At 34.6% G+C, this 14,381-nt stretch overlaps 4 protein-coding genes across 9 annotated transcripts in view; 1 reads left to right on the forward strand and 3 right to left on the reverse strand.

Annotated features, from left to right (window-relative positions):
* The window catches only part of LOC140673566 (ribonuclease H2 subunit A), a 214,554-nt gene that overhangs the window by 20,408 nt on the left and 179,765 nt on the right, over positions 1-14,381 (forward strand). The window contains exons 1-2 of one of the 3 annotated variants that reach the window (XM_072906574.1): positions 5,286-5,545; positions 6,069-6,917. The exons of 1 other annotated variant lie outside the window; for it this stretch is intronic. In XM_072906574.1, the coding sequence (XP_072762675.1) occupies positions 5,393-5,545; positions 6,069-6,917 (1,002 nt within the window). In that variant the 5' untranslated portion in view covers positions 5,286-5,392. Of the gene's footprint in view, positions 1-5,285; positions 5,546-6,068; positions 6,918-14,381 lie in introns of those variants that run through there. One more of the 3 variants, XM_072906573.1, reaches the window with a different exon arrangement.
* Positions 480-3,043, reverse strand: LOC140673142 (PSME3-interacting protein). Of its 2 annotated transcripts, none has more exons than XM_072905836.1 (5): positions 2,625-3,043; positions 2,371-2,469; positions 1,627-1,843; positions 1,382-1,446; positions 480-1,294 (listed from the first exon to the last, which is right to left on the reverse strand). In XM_072905836.1, exons 1-5 carry the CDS (start codon positions 2,719-2,721, stop codon positions 951-953), a joined length of 822 nt encoding a protein of 273 aa, XP_072761937.1. In that variant the 5' UTR covers positions 2,722-3,043; the 3' UTR covers positions 480-950. The 2 variants fall into 2 exon arrangements, with proteins under 2 accessions (XP_072761937.1, XP_072761936.1); XM_072905835.1 differs by having other exon boundaries at positions 1,382-1,449; positions 2,625-3,041.
* On the reverse strand, positions 3,694-5,000 carry Hmgcl (hydroxymethylglutaryl-CoA lyase). Its single transcript, XM_072905792.1, has one exon. The coding sequence runs from the start codon at positions 4,860-4,862 to the stop codon at positions 3,864-3,866; it is 999 nt and encodes a 332-aa protein (XP_072761893.1). The 5' UTR covers positions 4,863-5,000; the 3' UTR covers positions 3,694-3,863.
* The window catches only part of LOC140673568 (uncharacterized), a 186,841-nt gene continuing 181,236 nt past the window's right edge, over positions 8,777-14,381 (reverse strand). For all 3 annotated transcript variants that reach the window (XM_072906583.1, XM_072906581.1, XM_072906582.1), the window contains exons 4-7: positions 13,890-14,025; positions 12,310-12,455; positions 10,151-10,412; positions 8,777-8,908 (exon numbers count right to left, since the gene is read on the reverse strand). In XM_072906583.1, the coding sequence (XP_072762684.1) occupies positions 8,838-8,908; positions 10,151-10,412; positions 12,310-12,455; positions 13,890-14,025 (615 nt within the window). In that variant the 3' untranslated portion in view covers positions 8,777-8,837. The remainder of the gene's footprint in view (positions 8,909-10,150; positions 10,413-12,309; positions 12,456-13,889; positions 14,026-14,381) is intronic.

Below are 14,381 nucleotides of genomic sequence, written 5' to 3' on the forward strand. Positions count from 1 at the left end.
TATGCAAATATTTCAGCGAACAAAATATACGATAAATGTAAGAATTTTTTATCGATACGCATTTATTCAAGACGCACATAACCGGTACCGATAGTAGCGATCGTACGCGATAATTAATATGTTATCAACGATGAATAATTTGAAATCTTTACGCAGAAACATATGCGACAACTTTTCGGAACAATTTACTTTTCGACAACACAATAACACACGAAATATACGAGACAAATCACAAAGGTTTCACGACTAACTATGAACTCGAGATCCATCGAAAAGCTATGGCAATTTTCATTATGCATATATACAACCATAGATAATATAAAAATCATAGATACATTATCTTGGTAATTTTTCAATCAACCGCGATAATTAGTATATAAATATAATTCGATGTATTTTAAGAAAAACTATATTATAAATGACGGAAATGGTAAAGAATAATATAACGAAGTAAAAATATAAAAACCATGTACAATAAGTTGGCTTATAATTATTTATTTCATTGACAAATCATCAATGTTTCCATTTTACACAAAATCCTTCTACCCTGCTACAATCGAACGGTATATACATTAAAATTTGGTATCGCGATGAAATAGTTTTAATTAAGATGATCACATTAGAATTAATACTTGTGTAAAGTAGTCAAACTGATTATGAAATTATTAAATATAATTTGACAGTTTATTATTCATATAATTTTTATAGTACAAATATACTGTGTAAATATATTGGCTAAATATAGTAGAAATATGTTTACGTATATTTCAAACACAATTAATAATTGTAACATAATAATATATTGTTTTTCTATATTCACAAACATTACCTTTAATATACTCATACATATATACATAAATATATATATATATATATATATATATATATATATATATATATATATATATATAGATATGTATGTGCGTATGTGTACATGATAATGTGACGATTCAACTTTTTTCTTCCTTATCTTTCAACGTTTTTATTTTTCGACCTAACATATCGTATATGGAAGGATTTGGTTCAGTTTCCTGGTCTGTATCAGAACTGCAATCACTATCACTGGAATTATCATATGTTCCAAGACCGGGTAATATGCCGATACATTTGAGTCCACTCTGATATCCATCACCATTATTAACTTGATTTAGTATATTTTTATCGTTTTGTTTGTCTGACTCAAGACTAGAAGTATCCAGTTTGCAAGGTGATTGCAATTCTTTCTTTTTTGTTTCCTTTTCATCGGCATCATCGGATGAGGGCAACTTTCTTTTAATTCCTTTAAGTACTTCTCCTATATGAATAATTATACATGTTAGAAAATAGTACATTATTACATATATAGGGAGTAATGTACAAAGTATTTCTATTCTAGCTTTACCTTGTTTTTGTTTGTCAGGTCGTTTTAACACAACACCTGCAGGCAGCTTTAATTGTGAAGACCGGCTACTAACAAATAATAAAATATAATTATAATTGAATATTCTATTCACTGTTATTAAATTATTAAATTATTTAGGAATTATTAAAATTAAATTGATTCGAATACATAATGTGCTACAATTTCTATGATAAATAGAAATTATCTTGATTGACTTATATGATAATGATGATGTGATATAATACCTTCCACAAACATTTTTACTACTGACAGGTGGGTTTTTCAATTCTTGTTTTAACTTTTCATTTAATTTCTGTTCTTGAAGTGAAGCAACTGCAGCTTTAAAATCACGCATTTCTTTTTCTTCCTCAAGATTTTTTTTACGTTCCTCTTCCATTTTAGTTCTATCTACCAAATCCAAAAATTCTACTTCATCATCGTCTAATCCTTTGATCATATTTTCTGGAAAGAAGCATTAAGATTTTTTAAATATGTGATATTGGAGAATAGATCTCAGAATATTAGAAACCTTGTCTATTATATATAATTATAAATCATTAGCAAATAGTAATTGTTTTACAAACAATATATAAATAATGAAACACAAACTGTTATTACATTCAATGGCTGATACGCTCAATACTGAATATGATGAATTAATTTATCAAGTGCTATTGTATGAAAGCAATAATTATTACAATTTTTAAATATGTAATATTAAAGAATTGATATCAGAACATTAATATTAGAAAATTTGTTTATACTTAATTATATTGAGATATTTAGATATTTTAAAGATCGTTAGTGAATTGTTTTACAAAGAATATATAAATAACGAACAAAAAACTGTTATTATACATAATAAACAGTACTGACATATCCTCAATATCTAATATGATAAATTAAATCATTATATTAAGCGCCATCGTATAAAAATATTACACAATACTCAGTAATTATAACAAACTCAATGTTATTTTTCTATTTACTTAATTTGTGCGCTTCTTCATATTCCAAGTCTCTTTTATTCTTCTGCTCTTGTAATCTCTCGTACAATGATCTAGGATCATAAGACTCCTCTGGGGCTTCTGCAAATCGTTATACGCATATAAAATAAAATACTCTTCAAACATTTATAATCGAAATCATTAAATTTAGTTATTCGATAGCTGTCACAATAGCTAGTATAACTTTTAACAAATATAGATATGATTACATGCTGAATAAAATATTAGAAACTAACCTAAAGGCTGATCAGCAGTTCGCACACGTTCCCATTCCTCCTGTCGTATTCGCCGTTGCTCGGCAAGTTCGGCCTCTGATATGAAGCCTGAGCTCATTTTCACTCTTTGTAAATAATCGTCTTCTATGTGAGGAACAGAGAACTGCAATACTTAGATTTTTTTCTACACCTTAATGAAGCTGTACATATACCACACACTTGAAGGAAAGAATTTAAAAGTCGTTATACATTCTCTTAAATAAATATTAAATAACAATTTCAAAACATTCTCTGTATAATGGATCACTCTGTAATATTGCGAAAGATCGAAAAATGTATATTTACTGAGAGCATTTACTGACAGAAATGTAAAGCAATGAATTATTCGAACACCATTATGGAGGACTCATGGCGGATGCGAACTGCGTCCGATAATGCAGAAAAGCCTGACAATGGCTTGTCATATATATGCACAGAAAATAGAAATTAACTATAGTCAAATTGTTCTTTTAAAATGCCTTATTAAAAAATATAATTTAATCTTATCGTAAGATAGAATTAACTAATTCATTTTTCGACCATCGGTAAAATCACTAATTCGTATCTATCAAAAATACTTTTTTTTTTTTTTAATAAAATATTTACAAAATAAATAAAAAAAAGTCCTCTAACACACACATACATGCATGCACATATAGAAATGCAATAAGAAATGGAAATTCAATAAAGAAATAAGGAATGAAACGAAAAACAAATGAATGCTGTCAGTATTTAATAATTTCAGAGGTATTGTGTGAATAAAAATAAATTCAAACATAAAATAATAAATTTCTTACATCTTTTATGTTTAATTAATTTAGATTTAGATATCGTATTAATAAGTTAAAATATCAGAAATTTTGCATCATTATTCAATACTGATAGCATTAACAAACATAGTGATCATTCATATGCATTTATTGTAAAAAAATTCATAAAGTTATGTTGCTTTTTATACATAAAAATTCAACAGAATAACATAAGATGTACAAAATATATATATACAATGTTTTAATATATTTTTAATATAAAAATATGTTTATTATATTTTAATATAAAAAAATCTTGAATATATATTATTCTGTCAATATAAATATAAAAACTATTGATAAAATCTAAAATATATATACACACATGTGTTATATAGAGTAATTTAATATTTTTGGAATGTAAAATTCTTTGGTCTTTTTCCTCACTCTATTAAACTTCAATATAGCGTGGTTAACATTTTTGACTTGTTTTAGCAAGCATAGCCATTCCAGTCTTTGACTGATTTGTTCTGCCTATTTGTTTGCTTATGAAATCACCAATTTCCACTATTTTATTTAAGTCTATGCCAGTCTCTAGTCCTTGCCCTTGTAGAAAATATAACAAATCCTCTGTGGCAACATTTCCCGAAGCACCAGCGGCATATGGACATCCACCAAGTCCAGCGACGGAAGAATCAAAGACTCTTATACCATTTTCGAGACCTGTGTATATGTTTACCAAAGCCTGTCCATATGTATCATGACAGTGCAGAGCATAATAACTCATATTATTCCAAGCAATATGACGCAACTCATTCAAAACACGTTCAATTTTCTTTGGTGATCCTGTGCCTATGGTATCACCCAGAGAAACTTCGTAACATCCGCAATCTAACATTGTTGAAGCCAAATGTGCTGTGACGGCCGGTTTGGTTTCCCCTTCGTAAGGACAATCAACAATACATGATACATAGCCACGGATTCTGATATCGTGCTTCTTTGCCTCCTCAATAACAAGTTTAAAATTCTTTACGCTCTCTTTGATGGAGCAGTTGGTATTAGCCTTGGAAAAAGTCTCCGATGCTGCGCCAAACACTGCGATTTCTTTGACGCCTACCGCGACAGCACTCTCCAAGCCTTTTAGATTTGGGACTAGTACCGGATAGGATGTACCGTGTCTTTTCTTAATCTGTTGAAAAACTTGGGTGTTATCCGCCATCTGAGGAACCCATTTGGGGGATACGAAACTTGTAACTTCTATACTTCTCAATCCGGTCGTTGACAGTCTATCGATGAAATCGACTTTGACTTCCGTAGGCACCACTTTCGTCTCGTTTTGCAAACCATCTCGTGGTGCAACTTCAACAACTTTTACGAAATCGCTAGGCTGACTTGAGACGTAGCATCTAAGATGATTGCGAATCCTCGACGTCAGTCGCAAGATTGTCCGCTTCGGCAATAATTCTATCATTGTGCAAAATTCACGATGAATTATTTGTTACAATAACTAAAGTATGCAAAGAAATCTTATTTAAAAAACTACGCTAAAACGTTACACTATTTACAACTTATATATAGCTAGGTTAGGCAGTTTGTTTATCTACTTACTTTTTTAATTCCACATTTTAGACAAAAGATGTCCTGCTAGTGCTTTCCGGATTCGAAAGGAATAAAGCCGGATCTACAATAGTGTAGAGCCTTAAACCGTAAGAAATTAACCAATCATATTTGATTATTTTTCTGATTCAACTGTGTGATTGGTCAATTCTTTACGGATTATGTAGAATCCGATCTAAAGATTCCTTTGTTCCGATTGGTTATCAGATGGTTCAAAATTTTGTAGCGTTTGAACGTCTAGTAAAACTCTTAATCATTGTCATGTTCGAGAGTATCGCGAGTATTCAAATCGGCGGTAAGTCTTGGTACGTGAATAAAGAGTTCAGGTTATGTTATATCATTTTAATTGAACATTTTAGTGTAAGCGAGTGTAAAGCCATAAAAATGAATAAAAGAGAGAGTGAGACAGAAGAGAGTAATCAAGAAAATCCAGAAGATTCGCGTGAAGAAACGGTTAATGTCATTACCAGCAAGGAGAATTTAAATGCGTTTTTCGAACAGAGCGACCACAGCATCAATAAAGTTCACTTTTCGGAGGTAAATACATAGGTAGTTTTGTAATATGGAAAATTTCTTTGTGTGAATAAAATAATGCGAGAATAGTCTGATGTGAAAATACAGTGTACATCTATCTAATAACTTTGTAGGGTGTCAAACATAAACATGGTCATATTTTTGTTATTATAAACAAATAATTTTTTTTGTTACAATATAACAACTTTCTTTTTATGAATAATATTTAATAAGCTTAAACATGGATATTGCTATACAATGAAGTTACATTTTTAAAGTAAATATTTGGTCTTTTTATAACAAACATAATTTCAAAATATATAAACATAATATATAAAAACATAAGTAATAATATATGAACATAATTACCAAACAATATTGGAGATATAATATATTATTGGAAGGAAGAGAAAAAACAAAAAAGCAATCGCAGAACAATTTTAACATATTACAAAGAAGAATTGATATCAAAGAAAAAATGAGAATTAAGAAAGATATAAGAACAGAATAGAAGCATAAAAATAATTATGGGACTGGTTCATCGTAGGTTCCACAAATCTGTAGGGACGAGCCGTGCCAGCTTGGGGTGGACGAGGCAGGTCGCGGTCCGGTTTTAGGTCCGATGGTTTACGGGATCTCGTATGCTCCGTTATCGCGGAAGCAGTTGCTCGTCGATCTAGGCTGCGCCGATTCCAAAAGTCTGACGGAAAAAAAGCGCGATGAGATATTCGATGACATCTGCAAGAATAAGGACAGTATAGGTTGGGCAATCGAGGCGATATCGCCGAACGTTATCGCCAACAGCATGTATCGTCGTACGAAAGTCTCGCTCAACGAGGTCTCCATGCTCTCGGCCATCAAACTGATACAGGGGGCGATCGAAGCGGGGGTGAACGTCGCCGAGATTTACGTGGACACCGTCGGTAAACCAGAGTCTTACCAGACGCGATTGAAGGGCATATTTCCCGGCGTAAAGATAGTCGTGGCGAAAAAAGCCGACGCGACTTATCCGATCGTCAGCGCGGCCAGTATATGTGCCAAGGTATCGCGAGATCACGCGATAAGAGCGTGGCAATTTCGCGAGGGTGACTGTATCGGGACGGAATACGGTAGCGGCTATCCCACCGATCCGATGACTAAAAACTGGCTGTCCGCGAACGTAGACGAGGTATTCGGTTTTCCGCAGCTCGTTCGATTCAGTTGGTCTACCGCAGAACAGATTCTTGAGTCGAAAGCGCTGACGGTAGAATGGGAAGAGACAGAGGAAACGGAGACACCCAACGAGCAGAAAATTTTGAAGTTTTTCGCTAAATCTCCGACTAAATCGTCTAACGTTCATACGAAGAAACACCCTTTCTTTACGGAACGTTATCTATCCAACGCGACTGTCTTATGATATATATTTTATATTAAAATATTTATAATATTTATAATATTGTCAAAATTCTTCCCATTATAGCTATTATACAATTGCATTTTAAAGATACGTGTATGCGTGTATGTATGATGTAGGAACAAAATTTACAGCAATTATATATATTTTATAGACATATATACTTTATCTTTAATATATTTAACGATAATTTTTATAAATAATCGGGACACATCTGAGACATTTGGAATAAAAGTGGACTGGATAAATGTACTTTCTGATCATTTTTTTTTATCAATGTTATTAAATATTCAATATTAATCTCTCGAGTTTTTCATTAAGATTTTATTTTAGATTGATGTACAATATATTTTCGAGAGAGACTTACACGATTTACTAAAAAAGATACCTTTCACACAGATTAAAATTCAAATGTCTTTTTTGTAAATCGATATTTCACATTGCGCGTTTCATTTTTAGTTTTAGAACGTTAAATTAAAGACAAGTATTTGTATATCCTCCGGCTCTTATAATAATTTTATCTATATAATATATACATATTTACAAGAGTGTGCCTTACAGCTACCATAGATAAAGAACGTGGCAGTTTTACTCTTACGAAATTTCTCTCTACATATCGTGCCACCGTGATATAATTAACAATTAGAAATGCTTAGCGTGAAAAGTCCGAAAAATCTTTGGTAAACGCACGCTACAAGTCACACATGTCGTACAATTATTCCTAGGACATTATCTCGTTAACGCACGATTAATAGCGACTAGATCGTTAAGGGCTACGGATGGTGGCGAATAGAAACGACGATTTGTTTGCGCCGCGTCTCACTGCCTCTTCTCGGTATGTGTATGCGCTAGGCCGATTCGTGTTTATTTTATTGATTTACAGCACACACACACGCGCGCGGAAACGGTGTGTAACAAGTGTAACTACAGCGCGTCGTCCTCGTTTTCTTAACTAAACACCTCGCCGTCCGGAATGTGTACGGCATACATTGATAATTAATCTCATTGAATAAAAGACAAAACATTTCCTAGACATATTTTTAAATATTTTCTTAATAAATCTCTTTAACAAATATTTAATAAATACTTAACAGAATTAGCTCGAAAGTAACGAACGAAATATTTTAAAATATCGTAAATTATATCCCGAATTTGAGAATCTGCACAGGAAGTCATTTTTTAAAAATATTATATTTAAATTGTTAATATATTACATTGTCTTGCAAATCGAATAAAGTACTCTATCGTCTCTATAATTCGGACATAGGGCAGTTAATGAAAATTCGATAAAATGCAGATTCGTCACGTTCTCGGTTTGCACTGCAGATACGTGCTAACCGTACAAGCGAATATTTAGACGAAGCGCGGTGTGTAACGTGCGTATGCATCCAAAGAAATCGATTTATACACTTTACGCACGAGTCACCGCAAACGGTATAAAGAGTCATGACTCGGAAGTTTCATGATAAACGACCGATTGCGACGTTAGTCGATAAACGACCCTTTCGATGACGAATACATATACACACCGAGAATGCATGTTCGTCGTGTCCTTCGCGCACTACATGAGAAATACATAATTTATATAACGCGAAAATTAAACGACCAAGTCGCCGCAATGTTCCGGAGATTGTTTCTTATCGCCTTTAAGAAAAAAACAAAAAAAAAATTCATATTTTCCTTACAACAAAATTTTGCCTCTCTCCCCTTCACTCTTCGCACATCCGAGTAAAGTCTAACATACTGATAGTGTGTCGTCTGCCTACAATTATTTACGTGGTTTCTAACTCCACTCTAATTGCAATTATAAAAAATATAAACAACATGGGTAATTTATTACGTAATCGTGTCACATTGTGAGACTGGCTTCTTCACGAGGCCTAGAGGATGAGCATGAAGGGCGGCGATTGGTATCCTCGGTCCTTACCGTAGCATCAGTAATCCCATGATCACGAGAACGACGCACGGTCGTGCCAGCGTTACACTTCCGCTCGCTGAAAAAAAAAAAGAAGAAAAAGATAAAGATATACATATACGCCGTTTCCCATTTCGAGAGAAAGGAGAAGAGAGAGATCAAATTCATAAATATTCGAGAAAAATTCAAAGCTTAAACTTTGCGCGAGCGGGAACTGAAGCCCAGCACTTAAGCGAGTTTAGCTAAAGCGATTTGTTCCTCGCGCTATAAGAGACGGCTGAATTAAGAGGGATCGACAGAGATTTCGGGTCCGCGAAATTGGATTCGTAATCTCTCTTGATTGCTTACACGTCGGTGTGATTCGGTAATTTTCCAAATTTCTCCCCGTTTCCCTAAAGGAAAGCCCTCGTCGAGACATGTTCGCGCAAAAACGAGTTATGTGTTTACACTTTGACTTACGCTAGACGTAACTAAAGCAACATATTGAAAGGGGGAAACGACGTTGAGTTGCTAAACTATCCGCGCGTCAGGATGAGCTTCGAGTTGGAGATGTTAACACTGAAAGGGCTGGATCCATTATTTCAGCTGTTAAGCCCTTCTCACACGGCCACAAAGCCTATACTTTTTGTAGACTTGTAATCAATATTAACGACGTGAACCGTGAAAAAACGTCAGGTTTTTTTCTTTTACTTGAAAAGCGATCTTTATCCCCCTTTATAACCAGAGATGGATAATGATTCTGTGAGAAAGACCCTCTCGTTCCTTCTGATTGATGTAAATAAAATGTCATTCGGAAAGTCAATACCCGCGATTATATAATCGCTTTAAGAAAATACTAAGATGTTCGAATAAAGTATAAACTTGAATAAAGTACAGATAAGTAAACCCTATTGTGTTTGCTTATTATTTTATTATTATGCCCTGTTATTTAATTTTATATCATCCGCGATTTCTCTCAAATTTTTATTCCTTCATCATTTTTAAACATCAAAAAATATATATTTAAATATAAAGAATATCTAATATACTAATTATAATATGATACAAAATATTAATTATATCTAAACATAAATAAAAATATTTATTTTTCTCAATATAGTATAGTAGTATTTTTAATCTAAGAAATTTTTTTTTTTTTTTGTAGTAATAGTTTTATTATTGCGCTAGTTTCTTATATATATATATAATAAGGAGCAGCTAACTTGAAAGACACGACAAAGAAATCCGTGCGGTAGGGTAGACACGTCTCGCCTTGCGTTGCTACGTCATCTATCCTTAGTCAAGGGCTGGCTGAGAGAGATTTCTTTTTTTTTTCTCTTACCTAGGATATGCTCAGCGTGCGTATGCCCTTGCGCCCTTGTCTCCCTGCTCTCCATTACCGGTATCTTCATGGGTCTCTCGCCCTCTATGCTGAGCTCATTCGATTTCCAATATAGGGTATATATCGTCGCCAGGCATTTGATCTTCAAGTCTCCCTTCTTGAAGTGTTTCAAGCGCAGACGGAACTCTAGACCGAGCGTAGCAGTCTCTAGACCCACCCGGTCTACGTCGGTTAAGAGGGGCTTCAAGAACTGCGCTTCGACCTAATCGAAGAGCAGGAAAATGGGAGTGTATATTCTCTCTTGGCTTGAAGAAAGATGACGATGACGATGACGACGACATTCTCTCTTCCGGAAATGTACGCGAACGTCGTCGTCGTTTATAATCCTTTGCGGTAAAAATTGATAGCTTTCTCTCAAATTTTCTTATCTAATATGTTTTGGAAAAGTAGAAGACGCGTTGAAGAGATCATTTATGAATTTGAAACAGGTTGTTTTTTTTTTATTCTTATTAATGAGTTGAACAAAATTGAATCGAAAGAAGATAATATTTTACTTAGTAATCTTAATGACCGCAAAGGATTGATAAATGAACGATACTTTCTAGATGCGCGAAGCTATGATTAATTGAAGATTAATATTCTGGAAAAAATTTTTTTTTCTTCTCTTTTTGTACAAAATGTAATAACTTCGTCAGTGCTTCATAAATTAAATACCGCATTATCTGTCTAATCTACTTCGTTCTTGGAAAATTGACTCTTGACCCGCGAGTTTCCTGAGAGTACTACATAAACTTTTAATAGCAGAAGATTGCTATCTCTCTCTCGTTACGTTTTATTATAACGATTGCAACAAAAATTAAGAAGCCTTCTAACGTATAACATATTTCAATCTAATAACAATATTATAATTCGATGGCGCCATTCTCTGGCGCACAGTTCTATTCAATATTTTTTCACGTTGGACGTGAATTATGTATTTCTCTTAATAAACCAAAAATTTTGAAATGTTAACATAGAAATTTGCAGCGCTCCGCATTATTACAAATGGAGAGATTATCTTTTAATCGTAAGATTATTGATTCGAATATTGATTAAACGTAATCCAATTTTAATAAGCCGCGAGCGAATGCTGAACACTAATCAAGCAATTTTGCACGAGCGTCCGTTGGCAACAGCCGAAGATTAATTATGCAAGGACCAATTATTTGTTCGTGTATGAAAAATGAAAAAGTTGCACGCCAAAGAGTGCACTTTGCAAAATTAATCCTCGAGCTTTGTTAGCGCGTAATCGCGGGTCAACGGAACATTAACAGTTACCACTGAATGCTATTGCAGAGACGCGTTATTTTCGCGTAGAAGCAAAATTTACCGGGGCTTATTGCTGCAATGGAAAACTTTTAACAGTGTTCAAAAGAGAGAGAGAGAGAGAGAGATAGAGCAAACTGTTATGACTTTTCCTCATCGCGCAGTAATATCAAAACGCGCTTTTGCGGCTGTAACCTCATGTGTCATGCTGACGGTAAAACATGATATATTACAAGGAAGAAGTCCTTATTAAGGTAGACATGAAGATTTAACTTTGTCACTTACGATGTAGAACGATATATTAGCGTCAGATTCTTGGATCAGTTTAATCGATAGTTTGCTTAGATTTTACTCCAGCGAAATATTAATTTACAGCTCAAACCTTGTATATATTCAATGTTGGAAACTTGAAGTTTCAATTCGAAAATAAATGTAGAAATTAGAGAATCTAACTATTTAAAAATTAAACATTTTTGATAAATTAAGATGAAATTTAAAACTCTAGGAAAGATTAGCACAAACTCGTGACTTATATATATATATATATATTATATACAATATTTTGTTATTAATAATATACACAACTAATCGAAGGATAGATAAATCTTCTTCTTGTTACTCTCTCTCTCTCTCTCTCTCTCTTTCTTTCTCTATTGCACTCCGTATATAAGTGCGAGTCCCTAGATAGACCACTCTAGACGGATTTGTCGAGATTACGGCTTATCTCGGACGTTGGTGACGCGTGTCGTGAAGTTTTACGCTTCCGACAACTCGGGTAAGACGTTGCGGTACGCAAGCAGAGAGAGAGAGAGAGAGAGAAAGAGAGAGAGAAGCTGCACGTCTGGAGCACTCACGGGTTCACCGTTGATGAACCAGCTGAGCATGGCATGTGGCTTCGACTTTGTTGAAGTGCAATTGAACCGCATGACGTCGCCGACTTGATAACGATGTTTCCCGGATCGCGAAGTCGTCGTGATGACGGGCCCGTCCTCCGGCAGTGCTGGAAATACCGGAAACGCTCTCGTGAGTATCATGTCGTTTTTACCATGAGAAGAAAAAAAAAAAAAAAAAAAAGAGAGAGAACGCTCGTGCCTCTCTCGGCACGATCAATTTGAGCGACGACGAAAACGCTTTTAACTCGCGCGCCCGCTCGAATATTTAACGCAATATCGCTTGACCGTAATTTTGTTGCGGCGAGCTTAACTTGTTTACGCTTACCGGCGCGGAAATTTTAATGGAGTAACACTACGCTGTAATCATTGTGTAGTCGATATATGACACATTCAACTTTATATATACATGTCTCTGCATACAAGCGTGCGCTATATTACATTATATATAGATGTAGATTGAACGTGTGTTAGCCGACTGGCCGAAAAATCTAGCGATTGAGATTTCGCCGACAAAGGAAATAAATGCTGGTGGATTAAAAAATTGGATAAAAAAAAAAAAAAGAAAACGTATTTTATTTAGATTTGTAAAATTCTCGGGCTCGACATAATTATTGAAAATTTCTCCCAATCGATATTAATGAAGAGTATTGCAATGTCGATAATCCTCGAGTTAGAAATGATCTGAAAGATGAAAGAATCTTAATGAGTTTCACGTCGATAAATTAAATGTGGCGATTTAGAAAATTGTGTGAAGCAATTAAGCGAATCGGTTTTGAGTTTGTCAATGAGAGTTTGCGCTGAAGGTAGATACTTCATTTCTGGAGCACATAACGATAATAAGATAGGATTAACGGAAAACGTTTAGAACGGCGAGAGGAAAGTCGAAAGTTACACAGACGCGATATTACTGTCACGATAAATTGTCAGCGATTCGTCACCGAGTCATATAGGTCGATATGCTAGAGGAGAGGGAGATCAGGTAATGTTCTCCCTCGTAGATTAAAACTAACGCGACGTAATTAACTCTTTCGGAGCTATCGGAACTGCGATTCGTTTTAATTCCCCGCGCGTTAAGTGGCTTATAAAATCCTCGAGGCCGTTAAAATTCCTAATCCTCGGCGGAAAATCTCTTCTCCTCTTCTGCTCCTTGAGAGCACGAAACCGAAATCCTTTCGTTAAATGACACGTATATAAATCTTTGTCTCAGAATTAAACCGTCCCTGAGTCACATTTCACGGAGCTAAATCTTTCTTTAAGATTTGATTCTACTTCGAACATGAATAAAATTACGATTAGTCAGCACAGTTTTCTTTCCTTTTTTTTTTTTTTTTTTTTTCTTTCCTCGGTCGCGGTCGCGATAACAACAACATTCGCTCGAATAATGAGAATCGGCCAAGAAGAGGAAGAAGTGCGGGAGCGTCTCGCGGGTATAAATCAACGACAATATCGCCAAGTTTGCGGAGGCTGGATCGCCGTTATTGCGCGATTCCTTTGAAAGATAAAACTCTTAATTAATAGGAATCTGCTTTGATGCTCCTTACCGACCACTTCCATATCCGAATGGTCGGAAACGGTCTGGAAGGAGGGCGCCTCCGCCGAAACCTCGCATCTGTAGCGTCCCGTGCTCATGAGATTCACGGAAGAAAGATGGACCGCTCGTATAGTGGAATTGTGAATCTGAAAAGAGAGAGAGAGTTAAATTGAACAATAAAAATTGATTTTATCAATCGAAAGGTGTAGAATGAAAAATAAGAAGAGCAGTCTCTCAATTATTCTCGCGCGAATGTCTTGACATTGATACATCGTGTGCGATAAATTTCACATTTGCAATTTTGTAACATTAAACTCCCGCAAACCGCAATCGATTGAATTAAATCTCGAATTTTCACTTTGCCTCTGTAAATCTCGTATATTCGTCTTTCCCGCGAAACGAGATACCTTCCGACAATTTTCGCCGAAATTTCCTCACTAGTAGTCCAGTAAATTATTATCATCGCCCGTTCCAATACACCTTAAGAACTCGCGTTCTTCTC

The sequence above is a fragment of the Anoplolepis gracilipes genome, chromosome 14, assembly GCF_047496725.1.
Source record: "Anoplolepis gracilipes chromosome 14, ASM4749672v1, whole genome shotgun sequence".
NCBI classification, from domain to species: domain Eukaryota; kingdom Metazoa; phylum Arthropoda; class Insecta; order Hymenoptera; family Formicidae; genus Anoplolepis; species Anoplolepis gracilipes.